Source organism: Macrotis lagotis, chromosome 1, assembly GCF_037893015.1.
Source record: "Macrotis lagotis isolate mMagLag1 chromosome 1, bilby.v1.9.chrom.fasta, whole genome shotgun sequence".
Taxonomy (NCBI): domain Eukaryota; kingdom Metazoa; phylum Chordata; class Mammalia; order Peramelemorphia; family Peramelidae; genus Macrotis; species Macrotis lagotis.
This window is the reverse complement of record NC_133658.1, coordinates 642133293-642155387: the sequence shown is the minus strand read 5'-3', so window position 1 is coordinate 642155387 and position 22095 is coordinate 642133293. Positions and strand designations below refer to the sequence as shown.

At 34.1% G+C, this 22095-nt stretch overlaps 1 protein-coding gene across 1 annotated transcript in view; it reads right to left on the bottom strand.

Annotated features, from left to right (window-relative positions):
- KMT2A (lysine methyltransferase 2A) overlaps nucleotides 1-22095 on the bottom strand; it is a 94141-nt gene that overhangs the window by 54609 nt on the left and 17437 nt on the right. The window contains exons 3-7 of the mRNA XM_074215174.1: nucleotides 10478-10547; nucleotides 5226-7879; nucleotides 4006-4183; nucleotides 2457-2691; nucleotides 152-216 (exon numbers count right to left, since the gene is read on the bottom strand). Coding sequence (XP_074071275.1) covers nucleotides 152-216; nucleotides 2457-2691; nucleotides 4006-4183; nucleotides 5226-7879; nucleotides 10478-10547 — 3202 coding nt within the window. The remainder of the gene's footprint in view (nucleotides 1-151; nucleotides 217-2456; nucleotides 2692-4005; nucleotides 4184-5225; nucleotides 7880-10477; nucleotides 10548-22095) is intronic.

Genomic DNA, 22095 nt, shown 5'->3' with positions numbered 1-22095 from the left:
ATTTAAAACAGAAACTTAAAACTATCATGCAATGTTATACACTGCTTCTCTCAGTGAAAGCTGGTCCCAAATGGCACAAAGAGAACTTATCTTTATTGGAGAAAGGAATGAGCTAAGCATCAGATGTGCACACAAATGCATAACGTTCTACCTTTAGCTTGCTTCTGCAGGTAGGCTTTGGAAGGCATCCATTGCAGGTTCTGGCATTTCCTCATCCTAGAGTAAGTAACAAGAGATGGATCAGAAGACAAATTACTTTTAAAAGACAAACACATTAGAAGGCTAATTAAAACAGATCCATTAATTTACCTCAAGAACATTTGAGCTAAAGGACCCTAAATCTACTTCAGATTTACCAAGAGCAAAGCTTATTAAATTCAAAAGAATTCAAAAGATCAGGGTCATAACTCAATTTAAATCTCAGCCCTCAAAGGTACCAATATCAACTTATTAATTTTTCTTGAAATTTAAAAGGGAAGCAAATTCCAACTTCTTTCTACAATTTAGAACAGGTATTCACTGGGAATAGATGTCCAGTTGTTGAATATGTTGTAGAAAGAGTTGCTATTTAGGTATCAGTTTTTAACGCTACATCACACAACTTTGTATTATACAACTGAATTAGTTAGAACTAGGTGAAACACTGACAAAATTTAGTCCTACTTCCTTTGTGAAAAAGCACATTTTTATGTCATACTCTGAATATAAATAAAGAATCATAAAACAGATTCTTTATCTACTTTCATATTCTAAAAGTACAATTCCTGACTTTCACAATATGGCCTTTTCCTACTTTTCCAGTCTTCTGCTTTACTCCCTTCTACAATCTAGTCACGTGGATCTACCTGGCATTTCTTTTAACATAACCGTGCCCCCTGCACCATCTCACTATCTCCATGCTCAGCTTCCTTCTCTTTACATTTTAAAATCAATCCCAGGCTTCCTTTAGGGTTCAGCTCAAATATCACTTTCTTCAGTAGGTCTTTCTCAAGTCCACCAGTGCTAAAGCTCTCCTCTCTAAGGCTACTTCCTAGTTACTAGTGTGAATCTATATATGTACCAAATGGTTTATGAGTTTCCCCCAAAAGAACATGAGTTCCTTGAAGGCAAGAACAGTTTCTGCCTTTCTTTGAATCTCCAGTACTTAGCATACTGTCAATGCTTCTTGGTGGATTGATTTGCCTTAGATTCTTAATATTGATCTCATTTCATCTCCTTTTGTGTAATTTTGTCTTAATTATTTGCTAAGCTGTGGTTTGCTTGTTACTTCTTTCTGTTTTGACAAGAGGGGATAAGGATGTAATCCCCACATAAAAACAGGTAAAGCTGATGCTATTTAAAGATTTTTTCCTGGGGATATGTTTTTTTGAAGATGCAGAAAATATAGCAGTTCTCATAATATAATTAATTAGCTTTTGTAATACCAGAATCTTTTATGCCATTTCTCCTTGCTTTCAGACATTACTTATGCTGGCAGTACCAGTTCCAGGAAGTGAATAAAGGGAGGTCAAAATCATGGGAATGTAAACTTCTTTTTTTTTTTTTTTGCAAGGCAATGGGATTAAATGGCTTGCCCAAGGCCACACAGCTAGGTAATTATTAAATGTCTGAGGCTGGATTTGAACTCAGGTACTCCTGACTTCAGGGCCAGTGCTCTATACACTGTGCCACCTAGCCGCCTGGAATGTAAACTTCTAATTTCAATTTTAAACTTATTAAAAAAATTCTCCACTAAAATCATATTCTAATGTATTATGTTAGTGTAAAAGTTACACTGTGTTCTCAAAAATAATACAAATGGATATCTTTGGCAGATCTTACAAATAAGGAAAGGTTTTGATTATAGGCACAGGAGATTTTTAGGCCTATTGTTAGATCAACCTAAATTCTAAGAGGTTCATTACAAGAATAACCATAGGATGATGTTTATCAGTCAAAGAAACACTGGAACATCACCTATCAAGATGTAGAAAAACTGCAACCTGAATGTGTGGAGGAAGCACTGTTAAATATTGAAATATACATGAAAATAACTCACAGAAGGGGCGAGAGTGGGGAGTGGAGAAAACAATTTTTTCAGACCATACCTCAAATTTCTTGGATATAGCCTATCTACAACAATCTATCATAAGAAAAACTAAAACAATTTTAACTGACAATAAATGGTCACTGTAACCTCATGTTGAATTTGTTTTTGTGAAAGCATTCTGTCCATTTTATATCTAGGGATCCTCTCTACTTTAAGAACACTGCTGAATAACACCTCTATTTTTGTTTCATAAGATTCAAACCTAGAACCAATCTCCAACCCAAGTATCAACACAAGTTTGAGGACCTTTTTGGCTTTGTCTAGCAAAGGTAAGACATACTCTTCTCGGTTCAAAACCAGAAACAAAGATGAAGAAATGCCTTTCAAAGCAAAAAGAGTAAGTCTTTGAAATAAAATACCCACTCACTTGCAGCATTGTTTCTTTATGTTGCGGCCACCAAATTTGGGCTTATCTAGGCAATTAGTACACACACCACAGTCCTCAGGCACCTGACAGCCTGGGCATTGCCCACATCTCCGTGATCGCCGCCCTTTCTTCACTGGAGGTTCTTGTGGTGCCTTGTTCCTTGTGACAGGCTTAACTGGCTTGATGGGTGGAGCAAGAGGTTCAGCATCTTCTGAGCCCGCTATTGATGACTTGTCTATCAAAGAAAACGTATTAGATTTTAAAGACTATGCTCTGTCCTGGGGAATCAGGAAGTAATCTTTTAAATCCCTTAAAATTTCATGGTTCATACGCCCAAAGGGCAACGAAAATGAGCATATCCTTTGATCCAGCAATACCACTACTGGGTCTATACCCGCAAGAGAAGATGAAAAAGGGTAAAAACATTACTTGTACAAAAATATTCATAGCAGCCCTGTTTGTGGTGGCAAAGAATTGGAAATCAAGTAAACATTCTTTAATTGGGGAATGGCTTAGCAAACTGTAGTATATGTATGGCATGGACACTATTGTTCTATTAGAAATCAGGAGGGATGGGAATTCAGGGAAGCCTGGAGGGATTTGCATGAACTGATGCTGAGTGAGATGAGCAGAACCAGAAAAACACTGTACACCCTAACAGCAACATGGGGTAGGGATAATCAACCTTGATGGACTTGCTCATTCCATCAGTGCAGCAACCAGGGACAATTTTGGGCTGTCTGCAATGGAGAATACCATCTGTATCTAGATAAAGAGCCATGGAATTTGAATAAAGTTCAAGGATTATTCCCTTTAATTTAGGAAAAAAAAAAACCCTGATATCTTATTGTCTGATCTTGTTATCTCTTATACTTTTTGTTTCTTCCTTAAGGATGTGATTTCTCTCTCATCACACTCAATTTGGATCAATGTACAACATGGAAACAAAATAGAAACTGAAGATTGCTTTCTGTTGGGGGGGAGGGAAGTAAGATTGGGAGAAAAATTGTAAAACTCAAATAAAATCTTTAATAAAAAAAATTCATGGTTCAGAAAAAAAAGTATTTTCTAGAGAAAAGCATTTAAAATGTTCAAGCCAGAGCTTGTATGAAATAACATTATTTCAGATTTTAAAAATTTTAATCAAGTCTCTAAATTTTTTTTGGAAAGTAAGAATCTCAACCATATGTGGATAAACTACAGTTCTGGCAAAAACAGGAAAAATTATCTTAATCCAGGATTTCTGAACCTTCTTTGTGTTATTATGGACCACTTTAGCAGTCTGGTGATCACTATGAAGTCCTCTTAGAATGATGTTTTTAATTACATAAAATAAAATATATAAGACTACAAAGAAATGAATTATATTAAAATAGTTATACTTAAAAAGCAAATAGAAGATTAAGAGTTCCTGCTTTATAAAAATAAGATCAGTGTTCTAGAAATTTAATGTAATGATGACAAAAAAGAATGTATTTGTTATTCATTCCCAAGATTATTAACGATCAAATTTAAACATCTGTTCACAGATCAGCATTACTATACTTACCATCATTTCCCATGGAAGACAAAATCTTTTCTCGTTCTTCCCATGGTAAGGCACTCAGGGTGGGCATATCATCAGGAAATACTGCTCGCTTTCGGCCAAGGGCAACAGCAGCCCTTCTACAAACATGTTTTATCCGGGGTCCTCGAACAGATGTCTCTGATGAATCACTTTCTTGACCCTAGATTTGAAACAAAAAAAGATAATAAACTGACGTTTTTAAGTTTCACATTTAAAATATATATTCTGAAAATAAATGAATAAAATATAAAATCAAAGTTTACCCTAACAAATTTCTTTTGATCTAGGATTAAAACAGATTTCCAAAACTGATGCCATGACTCTTAATAGATTTATTGTTTTAAAGCCAGTAAACCAAGACTAACCATAGAACCCAAGTGGCCTCTAATCCCACAACTGAAATCCATTTAAGTTTCTCCATTATACCATTTTCCTGGATTTAAAACAAAACAGAACCAAAACTCCCAAAGTATCATGACTGTATTTTTACCTAATATGCATAAAGTTTCTTATATACTTCTAGGATCAATATTGAGGTATAAATGGAAAGACATAAAAATGGATTTGAGGAGAAGTCAAAATTACTAACTAAGGGTATTCTATTCCTCAGAAGAAAACTATTAAAGAGCAGCTAATATAGTGTCAGAGCTAAGTCTCAATCTCATCATAGGGTACACCCAATTGACAGAACCTCTAAATGCAAAATGTGATCTCAAACTGGAAGAACGTTAAATCTTTTTTTTTTTTAGGTTTTTGCAAGGCAAATGGGGTTAAGTGGCTTGCCCAAGGCCACACGGCTAGGTAATTATTAAGTGTCTGAGGCCAGATTTGAACCCAGGTACTCCTGACTCCAAGGCCGGTGCTTTATCCACTACGCCACCTAGCCACCCCAAGAACGTTAAATCTAAAGGAGATGAGAAAGGTTTATTCTCAGATATTCAAGGTCCAGCACAACTTATTCTTAGCCAGAGATACTAGCAGTTATTCTGCTGCGTTAAAAAAAAAAAAGTCTCCTCTATCTTAAACTAATATCCATAGCTTTTATCCCCTTCAACTTCTGCTTAAGTGCTTAATTAAAATGTTCAACCATCTGTTATCTCACTATAATCATTACTCAGGGAAAGAAGAGTCTCCACTCCCCTTTTTAGGTATCACAAAATTAAGACTTTTACTGCAAAATACAACTTCAAAATGAAGAATACCTGTGCTTTGGGCTGGTCAGCTTGCTTGAGAGTCTTGCTTTTCTCAATCTTATAAAGCTGGGCTTTGGCCTTTCTCAGAAGGCTGGCTACTCTCTTGTCAGCCACTGGAAGTTTGTCTGCCTGAGCCAACATGGAACCAATGGAGGAAGTGGAATGTTTAACAGTGCTTGATGAAGAAGCAGAAACACAAAGTGCTTTCTCCTTCTCGAGGGGTGGTGCAGCAGGGACAAGGTCCAAATTGGTTTTATCAAGGTTTCCTTTCCCTTTCTTAACAAGTATTTTGGTTTTGACAGCTGTTGTATCCCCAAGAGCTACAGTGGCAATGTCTGTCCCAGGATCAAGTGATGAGGATTTCTTCCGCCCTGCAGCCTTTTTGGCAGAAGATGAAGTGGCAACATCTTCAACAACCTTCTCTTTGGAAACTCTACCTATGGGAAATAAAGCAGAGCTACTCTGAATTTCTGACCCCTTTTTCCTTTTTTCTTTCCTTGATTCCCGCTTGTTTTCTTTTTCCCTCTCCCGGTCTCTCTCTCTGTTTTTGTCCTTCTCCATACTCTTGTCAACATCTCGCTCTTTGGACAATTCCTCAGTGGACCTGTCTTTGTTTCTCCCTCTTTCTGTCTGAGAGCTTTGCGTGAACCAGGGGAAGAGAGGAGTAGGACTACTGGATGAGAATGGCTCTGCTGGAGTGCTAGTCTGCTTCCTTGGTCTCTGATTTTTCTCCGAAGTTTCCCCAGACTGAGTCAGGGAATGGGAAGGAAAAGCAAAAGTTGGGTTTAAGGCACTAGTGGCAAGAGGGCTAACAGAAATGCTTAATGAGGAAGAGACAGAAGATGGTGGGGTAAGAGGTGATAGCTCAGAAGTACTAAGCCTTCCACTTCTTGTCCTCATGGAATGAGAAGGAGATCTTGGTTCAGATCTGATAGGGCTGAACACTCTTCTTTTCCTTTTTCTATTAGATACCCCTGTAGATGAAGTTCCAGCAGATGTTCGATTAGTAGGCAAAGTTACTGACTCAAAGATTCTAGAGTGGGCCTCACTTGGAGTAAATCTGGGTGCTCTTAGAAGAGGACTTCTTTTGTGCATATCAAACCTAGTTCCAGAATGGAGTGCTGAAAATAGCTGGGCTGGAGCAGTGGAACCAGATGTCGAAAAACCAGAAGCAAAGCCAACATCCTCAGGAGTCAGTGGAGGGGGTCGAAAGTTATCAAATATTGGTTTACGGATAAGACCTTCTTTGGCATACTTCGCTGAGGAAAAGTACTGTGGCTCTGACCGAGAATGCTTTAGAGAGGTCCACCTGAATGTAGGTTCTCGTAAAATAGACTTTCGTTTCTCTTGTATGGGGGCAGCAGAGGCAGGCAAAAAAGGTGATGCTAAGGGAATTGTTGGAGGCATAAGCCAAGGTGTGTGGTCAGGAATACTGGAAGCTGGCTGTAGTGGTGGTGGTGGAGTAAGTAATGGTGGAGGTGGAGAGGAAGAGGTTTGCTGCTGAGGGGCACTTTGCAAGGTTGATAATTTCTTAGAAGTTCTAGACCCAAAACTTCTCTCTGAGATTGAAAACCTTCTACTCCTCCTATCACTGTTATCATTTTCTGGGGATTGAGAAATAGGTAAAGGAGCATGTACATCTGGAGTATTGCTCCTCTCTTCAGAAAGTGCCTGCATCTCCTCAGAGGCCTGAGAATCAGTGGATGTATCAACACTGGGACTGCTAGATCGAGAAGAGTCTGAAGACATCTGAGAAGAGTGCTGTGAAGCTGCACTAGATTTTTCAGAGGATCCACAGGATGTAGCACTGAATCTACTGTTTGGTGTAGACTCTAGTCGAGCAATTTTAATTGGAGGGTCATAATCTTCATCTTCGATAAACCGCCGAGGGGTTTTGATGATCCGTGAGGAGATCGCACTGACAACAGGCATGATGAACTGTCGGATGTTTTTGACCTGAGTTTTCACCTTTCTTCCTTGCAGCTGAGCTGCTTCTTTCTCAATCTTCTTTTGAGCTCCCTTTTTTGCCCTCTGCAAAAGTTGCTTAGCAATTGTTGCATCTGTCCTTTTGGTGGAAGGAATGATCCTAACAGGCTTAATCCTTCGAGGGCTTTGTCTGACAGCCGCCTTTTCTTCTTTTGTGAGTGGTGGTGTACCATCCTTCTCTTTCCGGACCCTTTGGGGCTTTTCCAGCTGAGAGTTAATGAGGGGTACTGAATCTGTCTTTATCCGTTCTGATGATGGAGGCCTTCCTCTCCGTCTGACAATCTGTACCCCTTTCCTCCCAATCTGAAGCTTTCCTGTTTTAAACTTAGACTTGAGAGGGGAGAGTTTACCAGCTCTCAACTTTTTAATTTTTGCTGCTTGCTGAAATGTAGCAGAAGGTGTCCGTTTAATTTTTTTTAAGGTATCTTCTTTGCTCCCCTTTGATAAGTCTGATATGTCCTTTCCTTGTGATAATTTGAATTTGACACTGCTAAGTGTTGGAGGTCTTCCTCTTCTCTTTTCTCCATTTTTAGAATCTTTCTTCTTTATTTTCTCTCCAGATTTAGTTTCTGGTTTGCTTAGAGGGGAAAACACAGGTGAAGAATCTGACAGGACAGCTGAGTTTCGTTCAGAGATGCTTCTGGGTCTCCCACGAGGTTTTCGAGGACTAGATTTAACTGTGTATGGAATCAAACAATAAAGAGTACATGTTTAGCTATGTAGTTCAAAGTGACTAGCCTTAACTAAGTGAATGTGAATTTAGCATATGCCACAGACATGCAAAAGGAAAAGGATCCAATTTTATATTATACCCCATTTGGTTTTAATATCCAATAAAGCAGTTTATTTTGGGCAAGATTTTCCTTTTCAAAATTCAACTTAAAAGGAATGAAGTAAAATAGCCTTTTACTTCTTCAAGAAAATAAAAGTAGCAATACATGTTTTCAATGTAACTCTCCATGGCTAGTATTAATCTAAAATTTCGGATGATTAAGAAAAACCTTTAATCTGAGAAAAAGAGAATTTAAAAATCTGTATTAATTTTCCACATTCCAATATACTAAGACCTAAATTTAAAGACATTTTTACACTGGCTCATAACAATTCTTTATTTGAGAACTTTAGTTTTGAGTGAATGCGTTACTAATGTAAGAAATAATTAGATCAAAAGTCTGTGGCCAAGCTTTTATCAATAAATTCAATAATTCTTCCAATTCTGTCATGAACACATAAAAATCAAGGCTTCCAGAAAGCTCTATCAATAACTTGCAGCCTATAATCTCTTCTAGAAAGCTCTATCAATAACTTGTAGTCCACAGTCTCTGCTACAATACTTAAGTGTCAAAAATCTCTTCTGCTAAAGCAAAATGATGTTAGACAGAAATACATTCAAAAGACATCAAAACAAGACCACTGACCTCAATGGCATGTAATCTAATAAAGAAATTAAATGAAATGGGAAGTCCTCTAATTTACTCTACTATGCTAAAGTTCTTGACCTGACATGGTCAATCACCCAGATAATAAAAATCATTAACTACCAATTTGATACAAGGGTATATCAACCATTAACTAAATTATAATTCTTTTAATCTAAATGAAAAGATTTTTGTAAATTTGAATTAGTCAAATTCATCTGTTTATTAGAAGGATGATTAAAAAAAAGCTCCTCCAGTTGCTCCCTTTTTAAAACACTTCTTCTACCATCCAGTATTTTTTAAAAGTTAATAAAATGCTGCTGTATCCTATCCTTTCCCTAGTCCAGCAAAAAATGAACATATTCCTAGATCAAAAATATTTACTGATGGGGAAATCTAGAGATTTAGCTCTAAAGATGAACACCTATTAGATGATGGAAATAATCTATTAAAACAAGTCCATTCTGATCTAGTTATTAAAGCCATCTAAATATAAATGCCTTTCTCGTTCATTAACTCATATGATTTTCCCTATTCATAATAGACTAAAAGATTCACAATCAAATCTAAACAGCTGCTAGTCACAATTAAAGTAATAAAAGTAGAAGATGGCAGGGAGTTGGGTTTCCACTACTTAAATAAGAATTCATATCTATAGAGTTCCATTTTAGAGAAACAAAACCTGAGTCTTCGAGGAAAGAGATAACAAAAGAATTTAGAGCAAACTTTCTTGAAAGAGACAGTTATTATGAACCATTAAAAGAAAGCTCCTAGTCAGGAAAAAAAAAACATATATGTCAAATTAAAACTGAGAGATTTGTACCTGACTATTCAGATGGCTTTGCTAGCTCTTAGTACTTATTCTGTTTATCTTTAAAAAGGAACTCTTTAGATAAGACTATTAAAAAGTAGAGACTCATTAAAGGTCTAAGATTTCAATCATGAAATGCTCAATCTGTTCTAGGCAAACAAGAAAGTGGGAGACAAAGAACCTGAGGACTAGTCCCAACTCTTCTACTAACTAGGTGTGGGGAACACTGGGCAGGTCACATTTTTCTCTCCAAAATACAGAGGGAATCAGTAATGAACTATAGGTTGGGGAATAATTTCCAATGGACTATATATTTATACTTCTTTCATTCACATAACGGCATCACATGAACCATTCTACATTACTTCATCTTTTGTTTTCAAAAAATAAGACTGAATCTGCCTCCTGAAATTTAAGGGCTCAGTCTGATTTAAAGTTTTTCCTATTTGAGATCATGAAAACTGTTTCTAATACACAGAATTTCATTTCATTTCAACTCTTTTTCATTTCAGTTTGGCCTTGCTGTTTGCCACATGCCCTGGATCAATAGTAAAGAATTCTAATTTCATACATTTTAAGACTCAGAAATTGCAGTTGGGGTAGATGTCAGGGTGGTAAAATAATATTATGAGCGGCTAAATTTTTATTTCTATCTACTAGACAAGCATTTCAATAGTAAATGGAAATTAACCTTCAAAAAGTCACTCCTGAATTATTTTCACAAAAGAGCATTCCTTATATAAATCTAAAAAATATTCTTGATAATTCTTTCTCCACCAGACTCCCATATCATTCAAAGCATACTTCTCACAGTTGTTTCATAGAGCAAAAAAATCTAATGAATGAATAAAATGGGACTTTGTAGAATATGCAGAAGAGGCACTTGAGTAATAATAGTTCTTACACTGTTCCCTAGTTGCTATGAAGGATAGATAACATATAAAAAGCTTAAGAGAGTATCTCTTTAAAGGCAGATAAAGCAAGGCAAAATCACAAAAACCTGATAGTCTAAAATTCAAATATACCATTTGCTTAGCTGGTCATACCTGAAGGAGACCTTGTGGGACTTCGCACTTTGACTTCTTCATCTGAGCCAAAACCTAAGAACTGCTCATCCTATAATAAAGGAAAATTATTTTAAAATCAGAAGTAACGGTATGAAATTTTAACATATCCCATAGAAAAGTCCAAATGAGACATAAATGACCTTGGAAATAGTGTCACTGCACAATAATTATCATTATTTTGAAAAATAACTAATAAAATGTAAATTCCTGAGGGCAGGGAACAAGTTCATTTTTGTCTTTGTACTTCTAGTGCCTTGCATATATATATATATATATATATATATATATATATATATACATATTAGCTTTTTCATAAATGTCTGCTGAAATGAATAACTGAAATAGAAATAGCACTAAGTAATAGCCTTAGTTAGAGACAGATGGGAACTATATAACAACCAAACAATGCATTGAAACATCATCCTTGGTACATGATACACAGGATGAGGTCCTGTACACCTTAACCTGCACATCCAATCCAATCAACAACCACTTTAATTAATCCAGGTAAATGAGAAATTAAAATAGCAAGAAGATCCAATTCCATTAAATTTACAAAAATAAATTTCAAAAGAACTAAATTCTGCAGATGTAGATAAGGAACAAAATAAACATCAGTCCCTTTTCTACTAAAAACACTGATTGACTGAAATTGCTATAATTGCCTTGAGAGCATTAGAAGTGATTTCCACTTATATGAGATTTATATATTCTCAATATTCTACAGCTATTATTTTGAAATGCCTTTTGAGAAGAAATTCAATGACATGCAGCAGTATTTCTAGAAGGAATAATAAACTGACTATAGAGAGGAGGAAATCAAAGTACTTAATAGTTTGGGGTCAACTTCTCATTTACACTCTCACTATGGATTCCAAAATGTACTCCCACTTTTGGATATCAAGGAATATATTCTTTGGTCTAACATTGAAGAAATCTAAGAGTCAAGAATACAAAATATGCTCACTTTAGGCAAAAATGATTAATAGAAATTCCCCACTGACACTAGTAGTTAACAGATTTTTAGACATAAAAGTGAATTTCTTGAGATCCAAAAATAAAAATATAATAGAAAAAATAAAACAAGGAATGAAGATAAGAGATATTTACTCAATTAATTTTTTTTGTATTTTTGGTTTTTTTAGATTTTGGCAAGGCAAAATGGGGTTAAGTGGCTTGCCCCAGGCCACACAGCTAGGTAATTAAGTGTCTGAGATCGGATTTGAACCCAGGTACTCCTGACTCCAGGGCTGGTGCTTTATCCATTGCGCCACCTAGCTGTCCCTACTCAATTAATTTAAACCCAAGATTTAGGTACTAATTGGCTAAATCATTTTTCAAGGATAAATATAGTATAAGAGAAATTTAATCACATTTAATTAGAATTAGGAAATTCATCTATTCTAAATATGTAATTTGCAAAGCAATGAGATTAATGATTTGACCAAGGTCACACACAGCTAGGGAATTATTAAGTGTCTGAGGACACATTTGAACTCAGGTCCTCCTGACTCCAGGACCAGTGCTCTATCCACTGCACCACCTAGATACCAATATATATAACTGACTTCTAAGAAGCACAGTCCAAGGTAACTAAGGTTCAGAGTAACTTTGGATCAGGTCTCTGGCAAAAGGAAAACATGGTAATGCAAAAGGTTTTGCTCTAGGATTAGGAAACATTCCTTGGAAATAGTCTCAGTTAAGGAAAAACTTTGCTGTTTTGCCAACACTTCCCTGAATTTCATGTTCCTCATCATGGAATAAGGGACTATGAAACTTTCATAACACTGCTGGAATTGAGTAGAATCATCTGATAACAACCTGAAGGTTTCTGATAGTCATGGGACAAAAGGTAAAAATGGTTCTGGCTCATAAGAGATTTGGTTGCTCTCTATTTTGTTTTATAAGGTGTGAGATAGTAAAAACAACAACAATTACAATATGTAATATCTCCAAAAGGTTAAAATTCTTTTCAAAGGAATCCTTTAATGAAATTCACATTTTTTACTTTTAAGAATGCCAAACTATGTGTTAGTTGAAAACCAGAGTGTGTGTAATGTATTCTAGGGTATTGTCAATTTCTATACTCATCACTAAATAAATTCTGTTTCCATTTCTCATTATGAACATTGCTTTGATGAGAAAAAAAACATTTAATTTTTAGTTTTCTAACCAGTTGGAACAATGGTGGGGGGATCCACAAATGATTTGAGGAAGGTTTTCAATAGTTCTATTTGGTTTAATTGCAATATTCTTAAAAAGGAAACCAAACACTCCCACCTCACCCACCCCCCAAAAAACCATATGAACACAGTGAAAATTATTAATGGCAATAATCCCATGAGAGGCAGCTTGGTGCCATGGCTAGAAAGCTGGCCTCAAAGTTAGGAAGACCTGGGCAAACCATTTTGCTAGTTTCCAATCTATACTTGTAGGAGGTATTCATCAAGTTAAATTACAAAATCAATTAAAAAAAATAATCCAAAGTGTACTTTTTTGAAAAAAAATTTTTATTTAAGGTGATGGGGTTAAGTGACATGCCCAAGGTCACACAGCTAGGCAATTAAAATCTTAACCCTAACCCTCAGGTCCTCCTGACTCCAGGGCTGGTACTCTAGCCACTACGCCAGCTAGCTGCCCCCAAAAGTGCACTTTTTAAAACAATAGTAGCATCACAATCTTTTATTATCAATTTACTTCAAAATTACTGAGAAAATTAATTTTTCCTCATAATGCATATGTGTTTACTGTAATTGCCAGAAACTTTGTCCGATTAAGGTTCATGGATAAATAAAATTTTAATAGCCATTTAAAAGGATGGAACCCACAGACTGACACAAACACTGCTTATTATCCTATATTTTTCAGTTGTCAGTAAAATAATGTTTGTGTTCCAAAATTAAGTTACTGATCTATATAGTTTTCTTTTTTGCATTAAGCTCATGGATGGAACAATTTGTTTATTGATGAATTTGAGAACAGAAATTTCCCCAATGATCACTGGAAAACACACTGCCAATTACATGAAATTAAATATTGTTAAGTGTGGCAACAGTAGGCAAACATTCATGAAGCACTAAAGGCCATCTCGAACACTAATAAGGTAGGGAAAGTGTAAATTTCCAAAAAGCAGAAATAAGCACATATCATAAAATTCTATACCAGAGACTTATGTTTATACCAATACTAAATTTAAATTCTAAACATTCAAAAGATGCTGCAATTCACTTAGCTATACTTCAAAATAAGAACACTACTAAACTATTAAACATATATATATATATATATATATATATATATATATATATATATATATATACACATAAAATGTAGTTAATTCTGCTTTTAAAAAATTAGTAGTCATTCCAAGTTGAAAGAAAGCAAAGCATTAGCTCTTTCTGCCTTCTAATGTAATGACTGGGGAAGGGAAAAAAAATTCATCAAAGAATATTGTTTCTACCAAGAGCTTTTCTTTCACCTGAAATATCAATTGACTTCTAGAAACAGGTTTTTTTTTTTTAAAAAGCTTGGTTTGAAGAATCCACAAAAGGGTTTTCATATCTCTCCTGTCACACCCCCAGAACCCTTTGAGGATAGAGGTTACCAGAAAGATGTAAACAATGTACTAGTCATGACTTTCTAAGACTATATTTTCCCAGAAATCAAAAGATATATACCAAAAATTGACAACAAAAGAATGTGTAATGAAATTATCAGTGTTTGGCACAATGAAACATACTACTTACTGAGCTTCATTAACCCTGAAATTGGAGCAAAGGAGACATCATAGCTACACAATATCAGGTATGACAGGGAACTGTGTTTAGAGAATAATTCTTACACCTAGTTTTGCCCTCAATAAAGCATTCTCTGACAGAATTCCAGAACAAAGTAAAGCCAAGAGTCTCTAGAGTTTGTTCCTTAACAGACCAAGACTGCTATCAAAGATAAAAACATTACTCTCTGAGATAAAATATAAAATACTTATTTAAAAAACCTAATGATTATAAGTATTTGAATGCAAAATAATTTCAATCATGTTATATTTATTTTCTCAAATTTGTCTTCAAAGCCTTTTATTCAGGGATAAATGGTCAAACTACTAAATCACTTTAATGTGCTTTCAAATTCCTTCCTTTTAATTACCTCTGACTCTTTGGGAAGTAATGGATATTATAGAACAATTCCCAGGATACCTTTTCCATATCCATTTTCTTTAGAACTATCTTACAATTCTGGTAAAAGGAACATTTTAATTTTTATATCAGAATTTTAGCTTTGATTAAGTAATGAACTGAAGAGAATCAGAATTAACTCATGACATTCAAATATATTCAATGATAAACTGTTCTGATAAAACATCAAAGATTCTAGGAAACATATATTCTCAAAATCAAAAATACAATATTCTTAAAACCTGTACCTTTTCTTACACAGTTATTATTTTTTCCTCAAATCATATTAAAATGTACTTGGCAAATATTTAACAAAGAGAAGAAAACAGCTATAATATTAATATGCAGTTTTCTAAGCTGCAAAAATTTATGTACAATTTAGTGGCAGAGCTATTATTTTAAATACAAATCAAGGATAAGAGCATACAGTTTTTATCTCTGGATAAACAATGTGCCCAGAAGATGACTCTACCTAAGATTGAAAGCTGAAAATAGGATACCGATCTTTCTTAAAGGGAAATCTATCAGAAGGAGCTCCTTCCACCAAATGAAATTATAGGCCCTGGTTAAAAAAAAGTTGACATATAATTCACACTTTCTACCCTCCAAAACTATAAGAGAATAATTCAAATTTTAATTTAAATAAATATTATTTAGATTAATTATATGAAGAATGAACCAGAATTAGAACAATCAATCAATAAAAAAATTATTAAGCACCTACCATATGCACTGGGAATATAAAGTAAAGCACTCTGCCCTCAAGATCTCACATTCTAATGAGGGAGAGAATAGAGAAATAACTATGTACATAAAATATATATAAATAGTGTAAACAAAAAATAATATTAGCGGGATGGCATCAAGAATGGAAGAAACTGAGAGAGACCTCTGGTTCAAAGTGGCATTTGAAATGCGTAAGAAAAGGACCATGAAGCTAGCAGAGTTAAGAGCACATTACAGGTTCCTATGAATAATACAAAAACAAAAATCAAATAGTCTCTGGTTTAAGAATGTTACTAGTTCAGGTTCATTAAAGGGTCTTTGCCATGTGAGCTGATTAAAGTGAAGCCCAGCTATATTTTTGATATTAATATTTATATACCCTATTATAGGATAAGCTACTTGAGGGCAAGGATCATTATTATAACCTTTCTCTCAATCCCTTATTGTGCCTGACACAAGCAAAGGCTTATAATCAATTATTTTTGACTGACTTAAATATCACTTAAATATCTTGGACAAGCTAGGGCTTCTAGAAAAAGAGAATGAATTCATTAATATTTTCAATAAATCAAGCAGGATAAACTAATGATAAAAGTTACTATGAAGGGACAATGTTCAGTTCAGAGGCATCTATCAAACTCTATTTTTCTTTCAATTGTTATGGTAAAATATACTATTCATGAAAAACAATCCTCCTGCCCTTCATACTATATTATATATTAATTTAGTGTTAGAAATCAAAGACAGTTTAAACAATCTAAACTTGAGTCATTTTTATACTGACTAGATGGAGTGACACAGTTTTCTCCAAAATATAGATTATATGTAACATATATATATAGTCTAGATTATAGTATCAGGAAACTGGTAAATTTTTTATTCAAGTATTTCTATTCCACCCGTCCCCCCCCAAAACACAAAACATTGCACAAAAAATTAACTCTAACATTTTCAAATGGAATAATTATTATGAAATAAAATATCACAGAAAAGTTCCTCAAGGACTCAAAGACTGCTTATCTTCAGTGGTAAAGAACTAATATATATATATATATATATCACCCACTTGACAACTTGCCTAGGTGCAGAGAAAAAAAATCCTTTCAGCTTTTTTTTCTTTAACTTGAGATCCATTCAACTCCAAATCATCAAACTGGATATTAAATAGTTCATTAAGTAGTTCCTATAGTTACCCAGCATACCTTGCTTGTCCCAATCTTGGTACTAAATGGGGATGAATGAAGGAACAAAACACAGGACCAGCCCAAATACTCACCTTCACAAACCCCCATACCTTCCCTCCTCCTCAAACCTGTTTTTCACTACAAAGAATGAAATTCTACAGAACTTTTGGAGTTCAAAATTTGCTGGGCCAAATGGGAAAAATTCTAAAAGTCTTTTTTAAAAAAGCTAGCTTATTAGTTCTCTCTGGACTAAACAAAGCGAGAAATTTCATTATTATCATTTGAAAGACTGAATTCTTGAAAAACTAAATTTGTAACTACAAAAATAATTATCCCTCAACTCAAGACATGTGGGAATAGTATTAAACATAACAGACATGACCAACACTATACCTGATTATTTTTCCTATCATCCTTTAAAAAATTCACTCTTTACTAATTCAACATGTTTATTGAATATCTACTGTTTAAGAATTTTTGGGGGGCTAAATGATATCTAGAAAATACTGACAGGTCATATAGTTTAAAATAAGTAATTACCAAGAACAGATACTTCACTGTACATTTCAATAGCTATACTTAAAAAACCAATTGGGAATTTATTCCACACTAAGAAATCAATACTTCTGACACATTTCCCTTTACACTTGTATTTATAAGTAACTTTTTAACTAGACTTAAATCTCTGTGATAGTAAGTGAAGAAGCTAAAAGACTGGGAAGATTACAGAAGAAATCAAAATACTGCAATAATTAAAGGTCAACAATTATCAAATACCTATATTATATATGGTACTAGACTCCAAAGAATAAGAAAGCATGGTACTAATTCTTAAACTCCAATCACTGGGAATTCCTGAAGACATAATCAAGTAATGAAATGAGCTGAATAACAATATAAAATTTCATCAAATGCAATTTAATATACTCTATATACACACATTAATAGATAATATATTTCAGTAAAGACTGACAAATTGCTTTCTGTGGGGGGTGGGGGAAGGGAAGTAAGATTGGGGGAAAAACTGTAAAGCTCAAAATAAATAAAATCTTTAATAAATATATTTCAAACTACACACACACACACATACACACACACACACACACACTCTGAAGCAATACAGAAGAAAGGAATAGTTTACAGCAGAATAGAGTTATAACCTAGGATGGTTTTCTGGAGACAACAAATAAATCAAAGCTGAAAAGAAATGTTAGGAACAATAACTGATACATAGCACTTTAAGGTTAACAAATGAAAAAATTACATGACATGGTCACGAAGAAGAGAAATGTATTCAAGATAGAAAAGATAATGAAGGTGCTAAAGAAGGAAAGCAGGAATTAGCACAAAACAAGGAATTTATACAGTGCTTTCAATTCTATAATGGAAAGGTAAAAATCAGTATTATTATAAAAAGGGAACTGGTAGGAAAAAAAGGAATAAGTATTTACACAGCACCTCTGTGCTAAGCACCTTTTACAAATATCTCATTTAGTGCATACCCTTTGATCCAGCAACACCCTGAAAAGATGACGAAAAAGGGTAAAAGCATCACTTGTACAAAAATATTCATAATAGCCCTGTTTGTGGTGGCAAAAAATTGGAAATCAAGTAAATGTCCTTCAATTGGGGAATGGCTTAGCAAACTGTGGAACACATTTATGGAACACTATGTTATGGAACACTATTGTTCTGTTAGAAACCAGGAGGGACGGGAATTCAGGGAAGCCTGGAGGGATTTACATGAACTGATGCTGAGTGAGATGAGCAGAACCAGGAAAAACACTGTACACCCTAACAGCAACATAGGGGTGATGATCAACCTTGATGGACTTGCTCATTCCATCAGTGCAACAATCAGGGACAATTTGGGGCTCTCTGTGATGGAGAATACCATCTGTATCCAAAGAAAGAACTGTGGAGTTTGAACAAAGACCAAGAACTATTACCTTTAATTTAGGGAAAAAACCTGATATCTTATTGTCTGATCTTGCTATCTCTTATAATTTATGTTTCTTCCTTAAGAATATGATTTTTCTCTCATCACATTAAATCTGGATCAATGTATACCATGGAAACAATGTAAAGACTGGCAAATTGCCTTCTGTGGGGGGTGGGGTGGGAGGGAAGGGAAGTAAGATTGGGGGGGGAAATGTAAAACTCAAAATAAATAAAATCTTTAAAAAAAACTCCTAAATATCTCATTTAATTCTTACAACCCTGTGAAGAAGGTGCTATTATTATGCCCACTGATATCAGAGAAAACAGAATTTTATATGACTTGCCCAGTTAGGCAGTGCTTCAGGTTGAATTTGAATTCAAGTCTTAGTGACTCCAGGTTCTTTAATACAATATGCACCATCTAGTTTCCTGTCTTACTGATGTTTTTAAAAGATAGCAATATTATTTTCCAATCATTCTGTCCCATCTCATATAGAATTTTTCCTTGCAACAAAATACAGTTAAGCAAAGAAAAACAACATATTTTATACCTTTTTTGGTACCCATAGCCTATCACCTCTCCTTAACACAGGTTTCTAAGTATGGAAAAAGCATGATGATAATATTCTTGATGAATATTATTCTAGATATAGTAATATGAATAATTGGAGGGACAGACTTAATAAAGCTTGATCAGATAAAAAGGTCACTGAAATAATCTAAATGTATGAACAGATGCCCCCTCCCCTTTTTTTGATATTCTTAGGAATTGCAAAGGACAAATATTGAGTTAGATATCTCACTTTTTTTTAAACCAAAAAATAGGTTCTCAAGAAGAGTCAGTTCAACAAGAATTTATTAGTCAAATGGCATTGTTTTAAGATTCTGGGAGAATCAAAAACAAAATATATGGTTCTTGACCTTTAACATCTTACAATATAATAAAGGAGGAAAGATTCCCCTAATTTGTAGTGGAATCTACAATTAGTCTATTGAAGGTAAATGGGATTTTTTAAATTACTTTTTAAAATATGAGAGCTAAGGAGGGGAAATAACTTCTAGCTGGAAGAAATCAGAAAATGTTTTATATAGGAGAAATGGCACCTAAGTGTAAGTTTAAAGGCTAAGTAAGATTTTCAAACAGATTTGAGAGGGATGTTTCTCTAACATAGAAGACAATGAAAAATGAAGAAAGTTATGAAATGATAAACGAAATAAAAATAAGTCTAATCCAGTATGAATTTTAAATGAAGAATTTCAAACACCTCCCTTTTAAATTTTTTAAGCACAACTTACTATAACTCTAAATTGTAACTTCCATGTACAAGTATTTATAGTATCTTAGCATTTTACAATTTAAAAAAATGCTTTCATATATGTATATTATTTCATATGACTCTCACCAAAATCCAATGAAATCAGGCAGAGTAAATATTATTCTGATTTTATAAATGTAGAAACCAAGATTCAAAGGGTAAGCCATTTGCTAGGTATATCTGAAGGGCAGGGTTTGAACCCAGATCTACTTATTTACAGTATAATATAATACTTCTTCCACTACATTATGACCCAGTTTCCACAAGTATCTTGCAAACACAAACAACTTATTATTAGAAATTCCTGCTGTATTTTAATTCTTTCAGTTCTCTAAAGGATGCCCTAATAAGACTCTATTCCAACATCTACAAATCAATTTATCCCTAATTTCTTTGTCTCCTCATTTCTCATTTCATATTGCAAAGTATTAGTAAGTATTCTATTGGGGAAAGGCTCAGCAAAAATGATAATAGCTAACATTTACTAGTGCTTTAAGATCTGCAAGGCATGAAAGGGACAAAGTGTCTGAGACTGGATTTAATATTGTTGACTAACAAAAAAAGTGATTATTTAAGTATAATTTAATAGCAGCAACTATACCAAAATGATCACTAAAATCCCTGCACATGACCATTGATTAGCAAAAGCAGTTAAGAAAAGTTATGCAAGTACTAAATTGACATTCACAGAAGGCAAAAGAGGAAATAGAGGCAGGCCACACCAAAAATACCAGAGTATTTGGTTATTATTACATTATAAGAATTATTTCAAAGATAGTAGTTTGCAATGCATGACATGGGAAATATTTTTTAAAATGGTTTTAAATAGGTTCTCCCTTACCATAATATAAAGTACTGTATCATAAAATGTTACTTGGGATTAAAAATCAAAGAAAACATTTTTCTTTCAAATTTTCACTCTCTATAAGGAAAATTATAATCCCAGATACAAATCATAAAGTCATCTAAATGTCAAAGATGCTTGACCCCTTTCCTTTTTGCTACTTAACAAAAATATGGACCTGGCATCCTCCCCCCTCATCCACTTTCCTAAACAGGCAGTTTCTACTATTAAAATGAGAAGATGTCCAATCAGGGATGCAAATAGGGAAGGTTAATTCACCATCCTTATGCAGAAAAAGAAGAAACATTCCCTATCTGTATTTGCAGAGGTGTGAAAAGAAGGGTGTGGAACACTACATTTAATGCCATACTTGGTTTATGTATTAGTTAATTCTGCTCAACTGGTTTCCCCCACTCCCTTTTTAAATTCTCTATTAATAAAGGATGGCTTTCTGGAGAAAATGGGCTATATTTGGAAATGAAATTCACATTAAAATATTAATGAAATTTCTTCTAAAGAATAAGGCACAATAGTCACAAAACAAGCAACTAATTTGTTATGAATCTAAGGAGTAATGAATGCACAACTTTACAGACAGTATGGATAACATGGATTCCCTCATTACTCATAGAATCTGCAAAATAAAGAAAAACAGAAGTTAAAGAAAACATGTTATTTCTAGGTTTTTCTGATTCCAAGTCTGAAATGGTTTAGCAGCCTGCTGAAGTGGAAGAAATAAACCCAATTAACTGATATATCAAGTTAATTATCACTATCACAGGATTTACTCTTCTTTGGGAGGAAAATGCCTGAATTTACTTGAAAAGTTAGAAAAATATGTCCAGTGCTGCCAACTTCATTTCATTATACTTTGTTCCTTTAGCACTTTAATTTAACATCAAGTCAATATTATTAAAAACATTTATTTCTTCATATTTGTTTTCTCTTTATTCTAGAAAACAGACTATTATATTGGAGTTTATCATTTCCTGGAAAGATAGGCCAAAATTCCTATCAGTAGGTAAATCTAATAATAACACTTAGGAAATCCAAGAGTTACAACTTCTGCCACAGGTAAGTCAGGGTTACTCATCTGTAAACAGTACTCTGAAGGAGCAATGTTAGATTCTATGTCAGATGTCAAAAGTGAGCATATCAAATTGGCAAGAACAAAGTTACTACTTAGCAAAATCCAATATATATCAACTCCTAATTTCTTTAATTATGCTTAAACCTAGTTATCCAAGTTAGCGTTTTCTTATTTTCATTTTAAATGAATCAAAAGTTTATCAGACCATGAATCATATCTGATAGGTTAAAACTAAAAATTCTGCAAAAGATCAGATCTAGTAGTATTTAATGAGATAACTTGTTTGTTATATCACAGACTTTAAAGTAAAATCAAGAAATA